Source organism: Antedon bifida, chromosome 2 (assembly GCF_963402885.1).
Source record: "Antedon bifida chromosome 2, ecAntBifi1.1, whole genome shotgun sequence".
Classification (NCBI taxonomy): domain Eukaryota; kingdom Metazoa; phylum Echinodermata; class Crinoidea; order Comatulida; family Antedonidae; genus Antedon; species Antedon bifida.
This window is the reverse complement of record NC_136227.1, coordinates 5,181,467-5,203,158: the sequence shown is the minus strand read 5'-3', so window position 1 is coordinate 5,203,158 and position 21,692 is coordinate 5,181,467. Positions and strand designations below refer to the sequence as shown.

The window sequence follows — 21,692 nt, the reverse complement described above, 5'->3', positions numbered from 1 at the left end:
AATGGAGATATGCATGGACTTCTTGGGGCTGGAACTTTACGAAACACGACTGTTAAGGGAGAATATCCTGTGTTCGCTAGAGCACTTTGTTAAAGCTCATACATAAATTATTCATGAACACCGTCCTGTGGCTTCCCCTCCTGTTTCGTAATGTCCTTATTATGTGTTTGGGGTACAGAATAATTACCCTTTGAAAGTTTTACTATTCAGTTTTTACAATTGTATCTCATTCTATTAATATTATATTGACGTTATATTTTACAGATGTCGGCATTTGACAAAACATGACATGGTACTGAATAACTATTTGCCAGAAATTACTGGTATGTAAATATGATACGATATAATATACATTTTATGGAAGAAGTATAACTCGGTTTCCACTTGGACGCAACGCAAAGAGTTAAGCGCAAAGTAATCTGACCAATCACAATCGATGGATTGTACAGTTGCGTGTCATTGGTCAACTAGCTTACGTTACGCTTACGTCTTTGTGTTGCGTCCTGGTGGGAACCAAGCTTTAAGGCCGTGTTTCCGCAGCCATAACAAAAATCGGTTAATTACTGAGTTTTTACCATCGCTATTTTTTATTTTTCAGTGAATCCATCCACGTACAAAGTACACGTTCGAGATCGAGTTGCCAGAGATGAGGAAGAAAAAGAACCAGAGCATTTGACTTGCCCTCCGGCCAATCGGTTGGCATTAGCTCAAAGATACTTCCTGTTTTAAACGTTATTTTTGTTGGAATTATTAGATTATTATTATTAGATATGACGTCATTGTATTGAGCATAGCTCTCAACTAAATTTCAATTATGTTGTATAAAAATTATCTGGGGATTCAAAGTTGTCTACATAATGTGACAAATTGTTCATATTAAATTATATACTGTAAAACCGGGCCTCCTTTGGCAGGCCCGTAACCAGGGGGGGATCGGGGGATCGTACGATCCCCCCCGCTGAACAGCGAGTTCCGCTTGGCCTCCCACTTTTTTTTTGCTGGGGATACTAACACAACACGACGATTGTTCACTACAGGCCTAGTCAAGCCTTAATAAATTTAATTAATATTTGCCTACTGTGTTTATATATATATTTTAACTAAAATATAAAAACCTAACACTAAAATTTACAAGATAAGTTCTATTTGATAACTGCTGAACATCGTGGTTCTGGAGCTCTAGCGAGCTGTACACAGAGCATAGTTGTTTGCTTGACATAACAGGGTATTCCCCTACACAGGTCTTCGCGTGCGTGTGACGTGCCCAGCCAGCTGCTTGATAGAGAAAGCATGCAGCTCACACGCAAGTGCAAGATGCAACGGTTGAGTGAATTCAGAGATCATCTTAATTCCATGGTTTTTTACCTAAACACCACATGATGGTGAATATGCCTGTTAAAGTCTCAATGATACGATCCCTAATGTACCATGTTGTTGCTAGGAGGCTTGAAAGGAGGAGGGATCTAGCCTAATTTCGGTCGGCAAGAGAATGCCGTCCTCTGACAATATAAGGTCGGCAATTGAAATTTGTGGGCTGGAAATTACACCAACTTATAGTTCATAAACAAAAGAGAATAGCCGGAAATGCGTTTTGCGGCCATAGGCCTATAGAGAAAAAAAATTCGATTGTATGATTCCAGTGGTGGATCTAGCGGGGGTGTCCTCCGCCCCCCCCCCCCCCCCCACTATTTTTTAAAGATTTTTTTTTTTTTTTTTTAAATTAAATAGATTTTAAAAACACGTATCGTTTCGACGGTCATCAATCACCGATGGTTTGCACATTTTCATATTGAAAATAGTACGTCGGAGCACATCGTCAGCTTGATCGCATTCCACCAAGCATACGTCGACATCCTTTGTGTACTATCAATCTCTAGTTGTAAAAGGAGCAAGTTGATAAAAGCCACGTGGTGAGCTTGGTCGCGTTCCACTATCGTCACTCCCGTATTGTAGAATAGCGATCAATAGAGTTGATGAAGCCACATGGGGTCTGTTTCTGCTGCATAACGCAATTTAACCGGTTATTTTAAAATAGATTAAAAATAGATAACAATAACATGGTCAGTGCTACTATACTACGCGCCCATTTATTAAGTACAATAAAAACAAAGGCTAGGACTGTATAGTGCCTATGAAAATTATCCCGTTAGGGCTACATTTTATTAAAACGTATTACTATTAAAATATTAACAATGCTGCAGCATTTCATGACCCTTGTTGTTTTATTTGCTTTCCCGTCGATGATTCTCATAAACACATCGCGATGACATCATGACAAAAGAGGTGTTTTGTTTTTTTCAAATCACTAAATATAATGTAATCGAGCCGGACCGCTAATTTTTAAACGATCGTTTAAACCAGGTCGTTGAATATGCCGTGATTTTAATTGTCAAAAACATGACCGTCAAGTTTCGATAAATCTCGCGTCGCATGTGTTGCGTGGTGAAAACACTCTCAGCAAGTTTGCTTCATTATATGCATGAGACTCTGTGACGGCCCGCTTTAACGTGACGTCATGTTACTGCTGCATGCGCGAAGAAGTAGTGACCGCGATCGACCCGGCGCGCGTGTAAGAAAATAATACCGGCCTAGGCTAGGACGTGACAAGTTTATAAAAGCTGAAAAACATCGTCGCGTTGTAAAAATTTAGATGTAAAGTACAGGCATTTGGCATTTGGTACCCTAGGTAAGTATCAGCTGCATGTTCCACATGTCGTAATTTGCGAGCTTTAGAGTGTTTGGTAAATTACATTATGAGATGTTTGTAAATCGTTTCAAACGACTTACAATGCGCTAGAACGCCAAAATTTCCAGGGCCCGTCGGCCCCTGGACCCGGGCCTGGACCCCGACCGGGGGCCCTTGGCGGCCCCCTGGCCCCCAGCCAATGTTTGCTCGCTTCGCTCGCAAAGCTACGCCACCCCTATTTCAATATCCTGGATCCGCCCCTGAGTTCCACTAAAGAACTTAACGATCCACCCCGCCGTCAAACCTGGTTACGGCCCTGTTTGGGACACCCCTATTTAGGGGACATTGTTGGTTTCCGAAGGTCCCCTCTTAAGCTTGGTTCCCACTTGCGACACAACGTAACGCAACCTACGCAACATAAGAAAATTCCCTTCCAATAATTGTGTTTGCCCCCGCCTGCGTGAAATCAAACCTGCGATGTTTGAAGTACTGTTGCATCGTTTGCGTCGATAAGTCGCTGCGTTGCGTTCTAGCGGGAACCACGCTTTAAGGAGGTTCTACTATAATTGGTATTTGCACGGTTTAAGTGTGCTTGACATGCAACAGTTTGTAACATGTATGATCATATAAGAAATATACAGGAGAGTATACCTACTGTATTGGTTAGATACAGTATAATCTTATAAATATCTAGCCCTACATATTTGATTGCATATTCGTAGAATATTAGTGATATTAAATATCCAATACTCAGATGTTTCAATTGCTAGATGTAACTGTATATCGGTGGTGAAGAACTACATTACAAGCAAGTAGGAGCATATTACTAGACTGCAGCTGATATTGTATGAAAAATAAAAATATTATTATAATTATTAAAACACAAGAATGTAGATGAATTTTATTTGTTATTTTTGACACAGCATAAACAATAAAGTGGAATACCAGAGTTTAAATAAATTCCTTTTGTATTTACAATAGGAATTTAAGCACGTGCCTATTATAATAATCAACGTCACTAATTTTTTTTACTACTGGCCAATCACACGTCGACATTTGTTGACGTCACTGGCATTGAATTGACGGCGGGATAGTCAGAAACTCTTCAGAAAGTATGGTGTGTGGACAACAACGTCGCTCACATGCGTCTTCTTAAAATTCAAGGAATTGCATTGTTTTCAGGATAAAAGCCTTGGAATACTAAGGATATAAGGGAAAGGGTACGTAACAAGTTGAGTTTCAAGAGCAACGTGGACATCCAAACAGGCACAACAAATGTAAGTAGGCCTAGACTAAAGCTCATAGAGTAGTAGCAATAATTAACAGCAGTAGAGTAGTAGTAGGTGGTGGCTAAGTACGAGTTCTAAAATGTGATCATGCCTAGGCTAACTACCAGGCTTGCTCGTGTGATGAGCATGCACCTGTAGCATTAAAATTACGTGTTAATTCTTGACATTTTACCACACTCTCGACAAGATAAATCGTTCAAATCAGTCAAAGTTGTCGAAAATGTTCAATTTGTATGTTTATAATTATTATAAAGTTAGCATTTGTATAGGGGAACGAAATTAGTCGCGTTTTGTTGCTTGCTTTCGTAAAAAATAACTCAGATTTTCAAGCGCGTGCTGAAGCTAATAACGAGAGCGGAGATTTCACGCGCAGGCGCGAGCGAGGCATATGCGCGCCGTTGCCATAGTGTCACTATGACGACAATTAAATAACGTAACTAAGATCTTATTCTGAGACCTAGCCAAGCTAATAGTGGTCTTCAATGTGTAACTACGGGACACTGTACAAATGAAAGAGGTTAGTAGTTTTATTATTTTTTAATATGAATAACTAGGTGTCTTTCGACATTTCTTGTCCACATAAAAGTAGCCTGGATCGTCCATTTATCGTTTACTAGGCTGGAAAACGATTATTTATTTAATAATCATAGGAATCCTAGCTATGTTAAATGTTCTTGGTGTTTTTGCTGGACGTTTCATGTTCTTGATATTCTTAGTTTTATTGGTGTTTTGCATATTGATTTGAACGTCTAGAGTGAGGCATACGGATCAAAAGTGTAATAGGCTTAGGCCTAGTTATTAGTTTTTGTAGGCCTAAATCGTTGTTTTGACGCATGGAAAAATCCTGTCAATAATAAAAAACGTTCTAATCACATATGTTGCCAAGTAGTACCTTAGGCCTATGTGGTGGAATTTCTAGTGATCCAAACAAACTTATTTTGATTCCCGTGGCATTTCAGCAATTTTTTTACCCAAAGATTACACGTCTGATTGCAGATAAGGGCCATGAATATATTCCACAATTATATTTTTTCTAGTATGTGATGACCTAACATCTCGATGCCTAATCAAGATTTCACAAAATATTCATGCTACCAAAAAGAAACTTAGACTGGAACGAATATCTTTTTCAAGAACCAGTAGATCCTAGACCAATTGAGAAGAAGGTGTCATTCCGTCTAGAACCAATTACAACGAATACCGACGGGGGTCCATCTGCGTCCACGGTATCCACTCGTCCAGGCGATACGCCATCGGGAAAGCTACGATTTGGACCAATAGAACGATCAAGAATTAAAGAATTACGTAACTATGACGCATCAACCATGTTGAAAAACTTCCAACTGCCTTTAGTTTTCAGAAAGCAATTTTATCAAAACAGACCGACTTACTATCCGTCAGGATTTCTCCCGCCTATTCAAAAAGTAGTTCCAGATTGCCAGCGTGCGTCTAGGTGGCGCGCGCCATTTTCAAAATCATCAAAAGTTGTCAGTATCCCGCCAGTTGAGAGAAGGGCTACTGGATTTAAAAGTTTAAAATGCCGATTAGAAGCAAAGGGTGTGCACGTGAGCGCGCCCAAATTAGAAAATATAGAAAAATCAGACTGTAGAAAATCGGACAAGAAAGCAGACGACAAGAAGGCAGACGATAATGCAGAGGATAAGAAGGCAGAAGATAAGAAAGCAGACAATGAGGCAGAAGATAGAAAACTAGACGGCAAGAAGGCAGGAGATAAGAAAGCAGACGATAAGAAGGCAGAATATAAGAAAGCAGACGATAAGAAGGCAGACGATAAGAAGGCAGAATATAAGAAAGCAGATATGAAGGCATGAGACAAAGGAAAGTCACCATTGTAAAAACGGATAAATGTTCTTCAGATCATAATCATTAAATAAATTGCCAGCAGATATTAATATACAAAGACAATTTTATTTATTTCTTTGTTGTGTTCACATACAAAAACAACACAATACTACGATCTTTGTTTCACTTTTTGAAACAACTAAGCTTTGCTGTCAAAATAAATCATTAAAAGGAGAATTTCTCAGAAATCAACAGATTACATGGTGAGAGTATCTCGTGTTACTATTTCATTATACCTAATAGTAAAGTCACACAGCATTAAGCAAATTTTACTTTTTTTGTTTTAAAGTGTTTAGTTAATATTATATTACTATTGTAACCAGTAACATTTTTCAGCTTGTGGCGCCCCATACCTGTAGAGCTAAAATATCATTTTTTTTACCATGGAGGAATTCCCATGTTTGATATTTACACTATTCTATTTACATAGACCCTTGTCTGCACATTTCCAAAACGACACTTAACTTTACTGTAATGCAATTGCCTTAAGCCACATTCACACTTGAAATGGAACAATAGCTTTACTAATGCCTTTGCCTACTAGCCCTTAAGCTCTGTCTACACTATCAAACTAGTTTGGCAAAAAAAGTGTGATGTGCCCAAATACGGTAATGATATGACATCATCGTGTCCATAGGCACACCACATTTTTTGTAACATAAAGTTTGATAGTGTAGACAGAGCTTTATTTTTGTTGCCTGTCTAAACACGATTAAATAAAACTACAGGCATTACTTTTTTTATGAGTTTTATTAAATTCCGTTTCCCTTATGAACATACAATAACTCTTAGAATTACTATACACTTCAAAACTGTGTGAACCTAGCCCCTGGAATGTGTTTTCTAGTCAGAGCTTTTTACGCAGTACCAGAACCGTGCACGGTGATCATCACTGCACGTTAGTAAGCCAGGACTGGTGGGTGAATGTACCATCATACGTACCAAGTTGTTGTGTCCTGCAAGACAATTTGTAAACAAATATCACCATTTTTATTTGTAAAGCTCTGTCTACACTATCAAGCAGTATGTGACAAAACAATGTGATGTGCCCATATATGGACATGATGATGTCATATCAGTACCATATTTGGGCACATCACACTTTTTTGTCAAACTAGTTTGATAGTGTAGACAGAGCTTAAGACTCGTAACAGATTAATTAGTATTAGTGTATTAAATGGGTTATTAAAAAGGAATGTTGACCGAGTCGCGTGCCTCATTAATCCATATTTAAATCCATATACCAAATTGGAATAAAAAATGAAATTGAAAGAAGCATTGCATGCTAAATCATTGAGGGCGGTATATTGTTTAAAAATATATCCAAACAGAGGGCTCATTAGCATCAGAGTTTTGTGTACCAATATCCAGTTTAAAATGTCCATTCTAAATGATGTGGGATTGATGAGGTATTTGTTAATTAATGCTTTAGTATAGTACTTACAAAATTCAATTATACCTCTATCTGTATGCAATCCCTACTACTAGTTAATTAATGTAACTCGCGTACCATCTAGGTCATGCCCACAGATGGTTCTCGAATACACAATAATTTCAGCGTAAAAAAAAATCAGGTGTTTATAATCAGTACCAAAAGTATGAACCAACTTTATATACCATCGGAGTAAACATTCTAGAAGTAACGCGCAATTTACTAAATTTTGCCCTTACGTAAATTTATATATAGATACCAGTATGTTAGCTTACCTAACGAGAGTAGCCTATTACGCTCTGCATTTCTCGAGTCCCAACAACATAAACTGTTTGTTCTTTCATCGGGGAAGAAAACTAAAAAGAAAAGAAAGTCATTTTCAAAATTTGAAATAGGCTTACATAGCCTACAATGCAGACTAACCGAGTTGAATCCAGACGACGAGTCGTCTTGTGATAGCGTCAGGCATAGTTTTTAGGGCATCGGGAGAACTTTAGACATGTTAAATTTTCTCCCGACGAGGCGGTTTGCCAGGCCTTGTTGTATGACGCTGTCTGGGTTGGCCTTAAAGGCCCATTTACACTAGGGCTACTAGTGTAAATAGGCCTTTAGTCGACTACGTACCGTAATCCTCCGTGTGATTGAACACGGCAGTTGTTCTGTGATTCTGTTTCTCGACTCCAGCACCAGTGTACGTAATCAACGCCCTTCCTGTGGCTATCTCCCATAGTTTCACAAGTGAATCTTTACCACTAGATAAAATATACTGCAAAAAAATAAAGTAATAATACTGTATGACCAAATATAGTCCAAGATATTACATAACATAATAATTTATTCATTTGGTATATGAAAATAGACCAAATAAATTATAGATAAATATTAGATTCATTCATTCAGCAATTATTATTACATTGTTATATACAATATTGGAGGGATCTTACAGAGAACAGTTAATTTTCTGTAGTCGTAAGACCCTTTGAAAAAAGAAAATCATGAAATAAAGTTTCATTATAGTGAACTACTCTGGCCAATACAATTAAAGAGCAAAGTCTATGGAAATATTGTATTTTCTCACCATGAAATTCAATTTGTAGTAAACTCACTTCCATTTCATTTTATACTTGTTAAATAACGTTGTGTAACTATTGTAGCATCTAATGTTATATGCACATGTATATAGTCCTAGGAGAGGAGAACCCTGGCTAAACAAATTTTAACTTATTAAAATTAAAGAGCAAACTTATTACCTTAGAGTTTCTTGAAAACCTAACAGAACAGACTTTTTCTCCTCCGTGCGCCTTATGGTAGGTGGACACACATCGGTTGCTGACACCATCCCAGATTTTGATAGCTCCATCTTTACTTGCACTAACATATAAGTTAGCTGATGGACAGTATTGTACCTGAAGAATAATTACATGTACAGTGTAACACTTTTTTTTTACAATGGCCCGAAAAAAAACAAACATTCCCACCACTACACCCTGAAAAAAAAGACTTTTCCTATTTCATTTACAATTTCTACATTTACTGTTGATATGTAACAATGCCAACAATAGGGTTAAGCTGTGTCTACATTATCAAACTTTATGTGACAATAAAATGTGATGTGCTCAAATATGAACATGATGATGTCATATCACTACCATATTTGGGCACATCACACTTTTGTTGTCAAACTAGTTATAGTGTAGACAGAGCTTTTATATAGGATATTTATATTGTAGACAGGGCTATAGATTTTGCTGCTGTGTGGTTCCCACCAGGACACAACGCAAGGACGTAAGCTCAAGTAGCCTGACTAATCACACAAGCGAAGAATTATTCAAACTGTGTCGCTTGTGTTGTACAGATACATTGTGTGCTAGTGGGAACCTATCTTTAGTAACCCGATATGACACCCATCTAACTTACTGCTGTTATGGATCCTGTGTGTTGGTCAACAGGGTTACATGATACAAAACACTGCAGTGTGTTGGCATCATACAGTCGTACTACAAAATAAATATTAATATACAGTTTAACAATTTATTTAATATGTGCAATAATAAAACATTAGTAATACTATTTGACCTGGTGTTATTTATATTAATTTATAGTATCTTTTAAAGTGGTGGTTAATATCGTGGCTTACAATTCCTAGGTTAAAATTTTTTCTTACGACAAAAACAACCCCCAAAAATGTAGTACTGAGCATTACTTAAGCCTGTTTTCCTGTCGACGTTATCGTTAACAATAATCTGCGATCTTCTACGTAAACATTGAAATGTTAACGATTTACAGGAAAAGGTACTCGCTATCATTACCATTTCAACTTGATCGTTTTCAAACAACAAGCTTTAGGGAACTAAACATGCCCTATTTATGGCTAGGTTTATTATCTTTATATAGTAATAATACATGATACATCCACCCATGGTTACAAGCCAGTGTGTTTTTCAAAAAAAGGGGACAATTCGTCATGAGCTAGAGGCTAGTTTACCTACATTAGGCATATTTACCATACTTTCACTGGGATGATCTCTAGTGTAAAAATGGCACTTCAGAAAAAGGGGGGTTCGTTTGAACACTCGAAAAAACCTGAAACTGTTCATTTGAGGTGAATGATCAATTCCTTACATGTTGGGTGTTTTGTTCCTACAACTAGAAAATCTCCAGAAGGGTGGAACGAAAGACATTTTATCTTCTCCGCTTCCTTAATTGTCTTGTAAGCCTTTTTCACTGATGATTTTGAATAATCATAAAGTTTAATAGTGTAGTCTTTGCTGCCAGATGCTAGAATTGGTACGCTGGGGTGAAAGTCTAGTGCTGTAACAGACTAAGAAAGCAAAAAATAGTACATAATAATTAATTAATGGGTATACAATTAATGTAGTGTTCTAGTGGATGAAACCAGAGAATCTTCCGTAACTTTTATGTAATATACTTTTATATACTATAAGAATAACAATTAGCAAGTGTTTAATGCTTTCCTTGAAACCAGAGAATCTTCCGTAACTTTTATGTAATATATACTATTATATACTATAAAAATTAGCAAATGTTTAATGCTTTCCTTGGACATCACGTATTAATTTATTTCACCATAATATATTCAAAATGATTCCCTGATAATGTAACAAGTCTTCACGGAAAAATACTTAATAATGGAGGTCCTGTGTGCACATAATTGAACCCTGGACGTCTTTTTGCGATGAGCGAGTTTTACCTGATTTTACATGGTTCAAATTCAGCCCCTGTAGCTTTGTTTGCAAAAGAGATTATCACACCAAGAATAAACAAAGACATACTTCTAAATGATCATATAATGTCCTAATAACCGGATGGCTTTCCATATTACTCTGTTGGTTGTCATTAGCAGTTGAACTTAAAGGTGCGGAACTTTTTGCAAGCATTCTCTCTACATCAAGTATCTGTAAAGAAACAAAAGTTCCATCCATAAGTCCACTATTATCTATTTATACACAAATGAATCTCCTGGTCATTCCAGTCAAGGAAAGAAAGATCTATAAATGCATTTAAAGTTTTATTAGAAAATCATCATCTGAAACTTTTGAAATTGATTGATCAGAAGGAGTTTTTAGACTTGGGAATGGATATAATATAAAGTAATTAAGGTAATATACTGCTGATATGTCTTGATAATGATAATAATTTCTCTACTTCAACCTACTTTTATAGAGGCATCTTCTGAGCCAGTAGCTATCAACTGACCTGAAATTAGAAAGTCAAACAAAAGCAAATTAAAATTCTCAAATGATTATTTTTTTACATTTAGACTTGAGATCTTATGGGTTCCACAGGTCCTGGAATACTTGACATACATGGTTGGTTATTACTACCTCACTTGGTATTTTTTGTTCATGTATAACTGAACATAGGTTAGTCTTTGCTGTGATGTTAGTGCTAAATTCTCTGGTTTTAGATGTCACAGTGCGTGCATCGACTGCCCTACTTTACCCACAAAAAAACATCCCTCTAGGTAAATGGACTGAAATCGTGCTGGAACAGGTGTGAAAGACAGTTTTAGGCCTGTTGACTTACCATCAGCACTCCAAGCTGCAGCTCGGCATGGACCTTTGTGTGCTGTCACATAGCATGTCTCGTACATGGCTGCTTCTGGGGCCGTTGTCCTGACGTCTGTGTCAAATTCCAAGTCGATACAGGAACCTGGTTCAACAGTGTCCGAGATATTCTTTGGTCTGTGAACTGTAAAAAAAATTGGTTTATGTGCAGAGGAAAATAACATAACTCAAAACTGTAATTGTAATTCTATCAATCATGGATTTGTGTAGTTCAAAAGGGGGTGTAGAATCACTCACCCGTCAGGTATATTATAATAATAGTATTATTACAATTATTACAATTATATTACTTACAATCGAGGTCGGATCGTAGACCCAACTGAACAACATGTTGCAGTTTGTTGGAAGGAGGGCAGTCAGGCACTGCAGAAATAGCTTTGCTTATCAAACCAGCTGCATCGTGAAAACCATCATACAAAAGCTGACTATAGATGGGAAGAACAACAATATAATACAGTATGATTGAAAGAAAGAAACAAAAACTATGCTGAATTGGTCTAGCCTAGGCCTAGCCCTATACAGCAGTAATGACGTCCACATGGCTCCCGGCCAGACTAGGCCTAGCCAGACTGCATTGCCATTGAATTGTGGCGGGAGCTGAGCTGAGCCTGAGTTAAACCAGAATCGAAGGTTGGCCTACACTCAATTGACTCAAGCATCGGCCTAGAGATGTCAAATACCTTTAAAACATACCTTATCATCAACCGATACATAAGCTCTCGTTCCCTTACAGAGAGAGTGCTTTCAGACATAATTAATTAGTTATTTTAACCTAAAAATGAAGGCACTTCTTTTATAGAAACTCTGCCGCACATGCACGGAATGCACACAATCCACTGTACAAACGAAAACAGTGTCTATGGAACGTCCACATATGACACGCCGATTTCGCAAATTTCCGTAAGAAAATACTGTAGACGGATAAATATTATTGTGCATAAATTATTAATAATTATACTATTTTCTTTACGAATGGTGTATTGTGAGCTTACTGATGATTTAAAATCGTCGTGTCCAATCTACGACATTGGTATGAGATACAGAATTGCGAATACCGTCTAATTTATTTCAATGTAAAATTTATACTAATAAATCGTAGTACAGTATACTGTACATGTATTCACTTTCGATTATTTCTTATATTTAATTTATTCCAGCACCATAATATCAACAACACGATAGGATACAATAAAAAAAAATGCTGTAAATAAAAACCTTCGCTGTCGAGCGATTTAGTTTTTCTTCAATGCCTGTAAATCCATATATAGGCCTATATATTCCGAATACGAGCACTGTTTCTATAATTTGACAGTATGATTAATATATAATTTACACAGTGCTACGCAACACAATTGATTTACATATAATAAATTAATACGTACAATTCCTAAACAAAAATCGCCTTAAAAATGTTCCTCTTTCTTAGGGCAACCCACTTTTATTTTAAAATATTTAAAACTTCCATTTTTGCCAAAGCATCGTATAAAATAAGAACTTATCCACATTTAACAAAATATAATTCAGTGATTTTTCTTTCAATTGCCCATTTCTTTTGATCAAGCATATTGATTTTCTATTAAATGTTTAAGTTAAACTCGGAACAAGTTACTGTTGATTTTTATTTTTTTTAAAGATTTATAAGCCTAATATATACCAAAAGTGAATAATGATATTGATTCGTATAGAAATTTGCTCTTTTTCTTGTGTGTATAACGTTAACTAACCATGTTGGAACTGATTTTTTCACATGCGTTTCTTTAAAAAAAATGAGTTGGTCCCTTTACTTCACTAAATATTAGGACTTGTTCTGTCATGTTGGGAACATTGTAGGCTGATAATACAAACATTTTAAGTAATGCGTTTCTCAAAAATGGAGTTGATCCTAAATCTTAGAATACCTGTTCAGTCAATGTATTCATCGTATTGTTATATGTATCTCTACGTCCTTGTCCCGGACTCACTCATCGACTATTACCGTATCCGATCACCGGAAACCTGTATGTTGAAGTTCAGTACTTTGAAATAAATATGGATTCATGTTTCCGTTAATTCAACTTTATTTCGCTCAGTAATGTCCTGTGGTTAGTATAAACAAACCTACATCCTTTAAAATTGAATCAATTGAAGTTTTTCATTATACTTATTATTTTAAAAATATTCAGCAAAGAAGAAGGTGAGTTTTTGTTTTACTTTAGGCCTTAACCACCCCTTAAAATGTGCTCCTTATAAGTAAAATAACAACATTAAATTGAATTTACCAGAAATAGAGAGCTTTTCTGAGAATTAGAGTAATACTTTAAAATGTCCTATTCTTATTACCATTAAAAATTCGACAATTATTTAAAGTATTGTTCGCATACATTTCTTAAAAACTGTTTATAACTTACAAAATGTGTATTATAAATTAGAGTAGACTAAATTCCGTATTTATTCTGAATGATAATAGGAGCCTAGCCTCGGAATTATAATGTGATGGAATTTCCTTAACATCCCTCTAACCGCCCAGCCCCCCTAATAATTAATAATAATAAACGAGGTTATTGTACTATTAATGTTGACATTTGTTATAAAAATAGTAGTTATTAAATAATTTAATTCTTTTCGTTATTTAATTTCATTTTTATATAGTAAATAATTGATAATTGTAGCTAAGTTTCTGTATAAGTGGCGATGTTTCGCTGTTGGTATTTTAAAAAGGAACGAAAAACACAACACGATTAACATATTTTCCTTGTTTTATAGTGAAAACCGAAATTATGAAGCGCCCTCGATTAGACTTTATTGAAGAAGGTCTTACCAAACTATATGCCAAATATGGACGTATCATTGCCCGGTACCCGTGGCCATTTCTGGTTATCCCTGTACTAGTAGCAATCGGGCTAGGATACGGAATGAGTAATTTAACTACTGTGTCTAGTGTGGAATATCTGTACACACCAGTTGATGGTCAGGCTAAGGTTGACCGTGAAATACTTGAATCTCTTTTTACGTCAGACGACGTCGATGCTGCGTCTGTCACTCGCCTTACGCGCACCATTTTGTATTCTTTTGCTTTAATTTCAGCAAAAGTGGAAAATGGTAATGCACTCTCAACTGAAATATTTTCAGAAATTCTTAAGTTACACGAAGAAATAACGAATATAACCATCAAAAGTAACGGGATTGAGTATGGTTGGGAGGATCTATGCCTGGCTGTTAACGGTGAATGTCTCCCTCTGTTAGTTATCAAGGCATTTGAAGATGATGTGGATAATCTCGATAACTTAACAATAACTTATCCACTGCACGTAGATGGATCTGGAAATGAGTACTTCCTTGGGACTGACGTTGGTGGAGTTACTTACCAATCTGATTCTGATACTCAACTCGAACGTGCGTTCTTAGTAAAGTTGACTTATTATCTATCCATTGACAGTAGTGTCAGAGGAGCAACTAATGTGTGGAGTGCCGCTTTTCTCGACTATCTACAGAACTACCAATCAGATTTGCTTGATATACGCGTGTACACGACGCGCTCGTTGGATACAGAACTTGCAAAGGTCATTGATCAGATTGTTCCCGTACTTACAATTGGTGCAAGTCTTCTAATTTCCTATGCCGTCTTGTCGAGTAACAAACGTGACTGGGTTCAGAATAAACCACTGCTTTGCCTTACTGGTGTACTATCGGCTGTTTTTGCTATAGCGTCATCATTTGGCTTGTTAAGTTACTGCGGATCAGAATTTACCGAAGTTGTGGCATGTTTACCAGTTCTTATTTTAAGTAAGTAAATATAAAGTACGTGTGCATGGTTAAAAGTTCTTTAGTATTCCTTTGATCAGTTTTTGCATAGTAGATAGGATAGGTCTACAAGTATATTGCAGGTTAGTCTCTAATTTGTGTATATATGATAATTAAAATACTTTTTTATGTTTCTATTTTTACAAAAAATTTAAGGTTCATTAATGATTCAAGAACGGGAGAAAGGACAATTTTCCGATTATAATGATGATACAGTTTTGTAATCTTACTAAATGATAATTAATGTTGTTTTCTAGGTATTGGAGTAGATGATATGTTTATTATGTTAGCTGCTTGGAGAAACACAAACATTCACAGCTCAGTTGAAGACCGGATGTCCAGAGCTTTTAGCGAAGCCGCCTTGTCAATAACAATCACCAGCATTACAGACGGGCTAGCGTTCGCTGTCGGTGTCTTTTCTATCTTTCCATCTGTCCGAATATTTTGCACGTACGCCGCTGTCGCTGTCGCCGCTGATTTCTTGTATCAAATAACCTTTTTCGCTGCAGCTATGGTGCTGTTCGGATACCGCGAAGCGGCCAATCGTCACTGCCTGACATTTCAGAAAGTTAAGCCGGATGATGAAGCGCCAAATTCTTGCTACAGGGTGATGTGTGCAGGTGGACTTGCTCACGATTCACCAGATAACAGTTCTCGTGTTAAGTTTGCCCCAAGCTCACTCATGCGATTTTTTAGGGCCTGGTTTGGACCTGTGGTTCTTCACAACATATCTAAAATCGTTATATTACTTTCGTATGTTGCATATCTGGCTGGTGGGATCTGGGGAATTTTAAACTTAAAAGAGGGTCTTGCTCCAACTAGTTTAGCTGCCGACGACTCCTATGTGAACGATTTCTACGAATATGAATATCAATATCTCCGCGAGTACGGTCCCAGTGTAATGGTGGCAATTACCGAACCCCTCGATTATTCTGATACTACGGTTCAGGCAAACATCGAAACACTTACATCAGACTATGAATCTCTTGATGTTATCCATTCGTCAGAATTTACCGAATCATGGCTTCGGTACTACTTGTTGTATCTACAGACTGCCAGCATCACTTACAGCAATAATGAGGAATTCATCACGATATTACGTCAGCAGTTTCTGCAGGTCGCTGCGTACGCACATTACTCACAAGATATTGTGTTCGAAGATGAGAATTCCACAGAAATCATTGCGTCACGGTTTATCTTACTCTCTAAAGATATCTCAAGCACAGAAAGAGAAAGAGAACTATTGGAGCAAACACGTGACGTTTCAGAAGCCTCGCCATATGCGACATTTCCATACAACACGCTGTTTGTTTTCTTTGACCAGTATAGTGCCATTTTACCAGCAACTCTTCAGAATCTTATCATTGCTTTAGCGGCAATGTTTATAGTGTCAATCCTTCTAATTCCAAGTCTTACTTGCTGTTTCTGGGTAGTAGCGGCCATTGCATCCATTGAAGTTGGGGTTATTGGATACATGACATTTTGGGGTGTACGTCTTGATTCTATATCTATGATCGTCATCATCTTATGCATCGGGTTCAGTGTTGATTTCTCTGCACATATTACTTACTCCTACACGGTAGCTCCTGGAAACACTAAGGCAGACCGGATAAACAATGCTTTGTTTCTACTAGGCATGCCCATGCTGCAAGGTGCCGTTTCAACAATCCTCGGGGTTCTTGTATTAGCTTTCTCGGACTATTATATATTCCGTACATTGTTTAAAACTCTGTTTTTGGTGATTGTTTTGGGGTTGTATCACGGGTTATTTGTTATGCCAGTATTATTAACAATGTTTGGACCAAGGTCTTCCAAACTTCGAAAGTTTACTAGAAAATCAGTGAGAGGTATGAGTTTTAATTCCGAACGTGCTATACGGGCATTGCGAAAAAGAGATGATAGTATACGAAGAAGCAATGCACACGAAAATGATAGCCCAAGAGACAGAATCCATGATTCCAGGTCAAATCCAGACCGGGTTAAAGATGTTCATGATGTTTTGACGGCAACAGAACATTGTGTTTGAATAATACAGTATTAGCAGAACAGGAGAAGTGAGATATACGTATTTGTAGCCATTGACTTTCTGTTTCTCTCCTAACGGAAATAAATAAGAGGATTTTGTTGATTCTCTAGTGTCAAAAAAATATGCATGTTTTCTTCTAACATTTTTATTTAAAAAATATATAGGGGCCTAGGCCTATATGTCTTAATGTATTGTATATTCCACTATGTCTTTTATTTTATCCAAATAATGAATGTTTATGAGTTGGATGGTGGAGAATATTTCATTCAATATTCTCCACCATCCTACAAAATGCAAAACATTCATTATTTGTTTATGACAATAAATACGATCGTTTGATAGTACAGTAGGCCCACTGGTATAAAATGTATTCTGCTTTTTAAGTCCATTCATTAATGACTTTTTGTTTGTGTATATGTATATATATATAAACAAATCAGGCAAAGAACATTAATTCTAAACCGCCCGGTGATATACTGAAATTTAATTAAATATATATAACTTGTATTTTTCATCATGGAGGAAAAAATAAATTTTGTCTCCTCCATGTATAAAATTAGTTTTGACAAAATTAATGATTGGATTCTGAATATTTAATTTTTCCGGGAAAAATATTTAAATGATTTTCGAAAAAATCTTTTTTTTTTTCACTGGTTATGGGTTTATTTGGGGGAGGGGTGATTGCATGGACGTGTAGTGTTGAGTCAATTAAGTAGGAGAAAACAATTATATTTGCATTGTATTGGGATAAAGGACGGGACAAGTAGTAGAGAAAATGCAATTAGAGTTTACATTGTTAATTTAAGACTGCTCGCCGGCTTTTGAAAATTGTATCCTATCTTTTAACACTAGCCGGTCTGAAAATAACAATATAATTTTTGTTATTTGTGAAGTTATTAATAAACCAATTTTCTTGAATTTCAATAGGCATAGTCTCAAAGTACATATCTATTATTCCAGCAGCATAATATTCAAAAAAATAACAAGTAAAACATATAAAATGAACAATGCTGGGCAGGGACGATTAAGCACAATAATCAATAATTTTAGTTCATCTCGTACTGTTTTTAATTCAATTTCTTTTATTTCGGAGTATTTTATCCATAAAAAAAGCAAAAAAAAACAAACAACGTAGAAGGCAGAAAAAGAAAATTCGCAAACTCTAATCTAAAAGCTATAGAATACTTCTCCGTCGATAATACATTTTTTGTTATAGAACTGTATCTAGGTGATCAGAATTAATGTCAGTTATTTGCATATGACATATTCTGTATTATAAAAAATAAATGAATAAGTAACACACAATACTATAATATGTGTCTATTTACAAATGTTTAAGTAGTAAGCAGGTAAGATCAGGAAGAAAGCAAGAAGAATTTCAAGTCGATACTAGCTCATCATTACTGAAAGTAGTCCACGCTGTGTAATTTGAAATTTAAATGAAGAGTTAAGTTACCAGTTAAGGATAGGGTTGATTGATATGCGTTTTATCGAAGTTGCTACGTACGTTTCATTAAATATTAATCTCTGTCTACACTATCAAACTTTATGTGAAACATCTTTTTTGTCTACTTTGATAATGTAGACAAAACTGTAGGATACCAGTTCAGTTGTAAACATTGTAGCCTAGCGACGTAAGATCCACCGCCTACTATTCATCGTATTGTTTCATCATAATATTATCTACTTATTCCTACACTCAATCAAAGACTATTACCGTAACCGGCCAGAAACGAATAGAAAGGGAGATTAAAATCCCATGTTATATACCTAGTGACTTTCTCCGTGTTTGGCAGTCCAAATCAATACAGATTATGTTGACGTAACTTTAGAACAATACATTCGAAACAAAGAAACAAAACCAAAAAAAAGAGCAAGCTTTCTTTCGCATGGTGATGTTCAAAATTGCCACTTGCGTTTCTTCTTGGTTAGTATCAAACCACACATTTTTACAACTGAAGTTTTGTTGGTGTTTGTTTTCTTAAGTTATTTTTTCCAACAGTTTTTTCATAAAATATAAATTAAGGTGAGAACGAATTTTCCACTTTTAACTTTAGGACCGTTTTGTATCCCTACATATTTAAGCTGTCTGGGAGTTGTTCTCATAACGGAAATTAAACCAGTTCTTTCTGTTGATGATACCGTAGTCAATTGTCCTAACCACTCGGCGACCGCAAGTTACTGTGCTTTACATAATTGTAATTTATCATATATTAACCATTGTAGGCCTAGCCTACTTCTAATTTTGATATTCTTTATACAGTAGATATAGTATTACTTTTTTCTGTTCCATAATTATTTTACTATAACTTCTTCAGATGTATATTGTAACTTGATAACTGTAGATAAGTTTATAACAACCTGTATTGTCGATATTACTAACTGTTGTTATTGGATTTGAAAATGGAAATACCGATTTCTTTTTTACCGAACAGATTTTCCTTTATAAAATCCGAAACTAATGAAGCTCTCTCGATTAAACTATTTGCAGCTAGAGAAAACATTAAAATTTTCAGCCGTCCTCGATTGGATTTCATCGAAGAAGGTCTTAACAAATTATACGCCAAATATGGACGTATCATTGCCCGGTACCCGTGGCCATTTCTGGTCATCCCTGTACTAGTAGCAATCGGGCTACAGAATTGTAGGCCTACTGCATATCCACCAGCATGAAGCGCCCGGGCAATGATACGTCCATATCTGGCGTACAGTTTAGTTAAAGTCTGCTCAATAAAATCCAAGCGAGGGCGCTTCATGCTGGTGGATATGCAGTAGGCCTACAATTCTGTAAATAAACATACCACCGGTTAGTACAATCCATTTAATTGACACAAACAAGACTTACAAACAACTGTGACGTCATGGAAATTGAACTCGACCATCATATACAGAATGTTCACCATGTTTTACAACATGATTACAAACATTGAGAAGGCACTAATAATTAGCTCCCTCAAATGTCCTTTCCCTTTATTTATAGAAATATAATACATACTTTATGGTCAAATCTCGCGCCCTGGTCCTCCGTTTATGTGTGGTGGTAAATGACTTTCGTCCGTGAGTTGACAGGCCCAAAGTGTAAATGCTGAATATGGGAAACGGTCTTCAAAACATACTCAGTTACTCAGTTGAGCTCTGCTCTACTTCACTTCCATCTGTGATGATCTCTAGTCTCATCAACAGTTCAGTTTGGAACTTGTACCGATTACTTCAAGGCTAATAAGCTCCTTTCAAGTGATAAAAAAAATGTGATGAAGCAGCCAAAAATATAAAGATAAGACTCAGTGAATTTAAATTAAATCTTAGACGATGATTCAACTATTATATTGCTCAGTTAATCCGGAGCTTTCCATTTGTTATCCATGAAGAATAGGACATACCAAGCGTATTTTTGTTAATAATGAATGACCCAAAAAGTGACACATACGTCAAAAACAACAGGCAAAATTAAGAAAGAAAAGGACGAACCAGGAAAGATACATGGCGTATATGATTATCGATGTAACTCAACACAAAACAACATCAACTGCTTATCATCATCAGTCACAAGAAAACTTCCGAGCGTATAGTATTGTACTTTTTTTACACAGCAGATACGGTGATTCTGTGACGTAAATTACGTAACCTCTAGGTAATCATCAAGTATAATTAATGTTCGTCTTAAATGTTCCCCACCATTTAAAACATTACTCTTTCCGTATTTTGTTTCCATTTTTTTGTTTAGGGCAGGATTGTTTGTTATTGTATTAAGTACATTTTTTTCTTTTTGATTTTTTTCCCATCCCGTTATTTGTTGGTCTGCCTGGCCTATATAAATTGTGGTATTGATGACCAAACCGCAGTCTAGGCATATTAAAAACAAAATTATTGAGTTATTGCACATTAATTGGTCTACAGGAATATTTTAACAAACGAAAATTCAAAAACTTTTTTGAGTTAAAAAAAAAAAAAAAAAAAAAATGCTTTAGTCGCTCTAGTCTTAAGAATGAGGATTTATTATAGAGGTCCGAGATTATTTTCCGTACTAGAGTTTTGAAATTAGGTTCACCGAGTGCTGCACTCGTAAACGTAGGCCTACTAGTTCCGTAAAGTAATAAGGTAAATTCGAAATAAACAAGAAATATTTCTTACAAAAAACGCTGATCGACATTTTAAAATTAATCATTGTTCTTTCTTCAGATATATTTATGATTAATTATTAAAAAGATGTCCTTTAATCGCAAAAATACATACAAATCAAAGATAGTTCTTTAATTATGAATCACATGCCCATTTAAAAATGGTTAATTTTGAACTTTAATGTGCTGTGTGTGTGTGACCTCAACCTGTAGGCATGCAACTGAATACCCTCTAGAGACAACGTGACTTCACGGCGATACAGGTGAGAAAATTCTTTCCAGTCTGTTGATTCGCGTCAACCAATCAAAGGGCGAGAATCCAAAATCGTTCAACCGTGAGCCCTCATAGACTCTTTTTTCCCAGACGTTTTTTGGGTCCAGCAGCTGGGATCTATAAATTATAGTCAAGT

The 21,692-nt window shown here is 36.1% G+C and overlaps 4 protein-coding genes across 8 annotated transcripts in view; 3 read left to right on the top strand and 1 right to left on the bottom strand.

The window, feature by feature from the left end:
- Positions 1–2,201, top strand: part of LOC144835971 (urease subunit alpha-like) — a 31,732-nt gene extending 29,531 nt beyond the window's left edge. For all 4 annotated transcript variants that reach the window (XM_078691118.1, XM_078691117.1, XM_078691119.1 and 1 more), the window contains exons 20-21: positions 265–323; positions 599–2,201. In XM_078691118.1, the coding sequence (XP_078547244.1) occupies positions 265–323; positions 599–729 (190 nt within the window). In that variant the 3' untranslated portion in view covers positions 730–2,201. The remainder of the gene's footprint in view (positions 1–264; positions 324–598) is intronic.
- A 2,257-nt stretch (positions 2,202–4,458) lies between these two features.
- On the top strand, positions 4,459–5,903 carry LOC144835931 (uncharacterized). The gene is made up of 2 exons (XM_078691060.1): positions 4,459–4,492; positions 5,013–5,903. The coding sequence occupies exon 2, from the start codon at positions 5,064–5,066 to the stop codon at positions 5,805–5,807; it is 744 nt and encodes a 247-aa protein (XP_078547186.1). The 5' UTR covers positions 4,459–4,492; positions 5,013–5,063; the 3' UTR covers positions 5,808–5,903.
- On the bottom strand, positions 5,885–19,481 carry LOC144835929 (cleavage stimulation factor subunit 1-like). 2 transcript variants are annotated; one of them, XM_078691059.1, is made up of 12 exons: positions 19,472–19,481; positions 12,052–12,143; positions 11,653–11,783; positions 11,318–11,482; positions 10,947–10,987; positions 10,564–10,686; positions 9,893–10,091; positions 9,188–9,267; positions 8,521–8,676; positions 7,895–8,036; positions 7,546–7,626; positions 5,885–6,794 (listed from the first exon to the last, which is right to left on the bottom strand). In XM_078691059.1, the coding sequence occupies exons 2-12, from the start codon at positions 12,108–12,110 to the stop codon at positions 6,682–6,684; spliced, it is 1,290 nt and encodes a 429-aa protein (XP_078547185.1). In that variant the 5' UTR covers positions 12,111–12,143; positions 19,472–19,481; the 3' UTR covers positions 5,885–6,681. The 2 variants fall into 2 exon arrangements, with proteins under 2 accessions (XP_078547185.1, XP_078547184.1); XM_078691058.1 differs by lacking the exon at positions 19,472–19,481 and having other exon boundaries at positions 12,052–12,190.
- On the top strand, positions 14,155–18,332 carry LOC144834895 (patched domain-containing protein 3-like). Its single transcript, XM_078689876.1, has 2 exons — positions 14,155–15,120; positions 15,396–18,332. Exons 1-2 carry the CDS (start codon positions 14,250–14,252, stop codon positions 17,162–17,164), a joined length of 2,640 nt encoding a protein of 879 aa, XP_078546002.1. The 5' UTR covers positions 14,155–14,249; the 3' UTR covers positions 17,165–18,332.
- Positions 19,482–21,692: the final 2,211 nt, after the last annotated feature.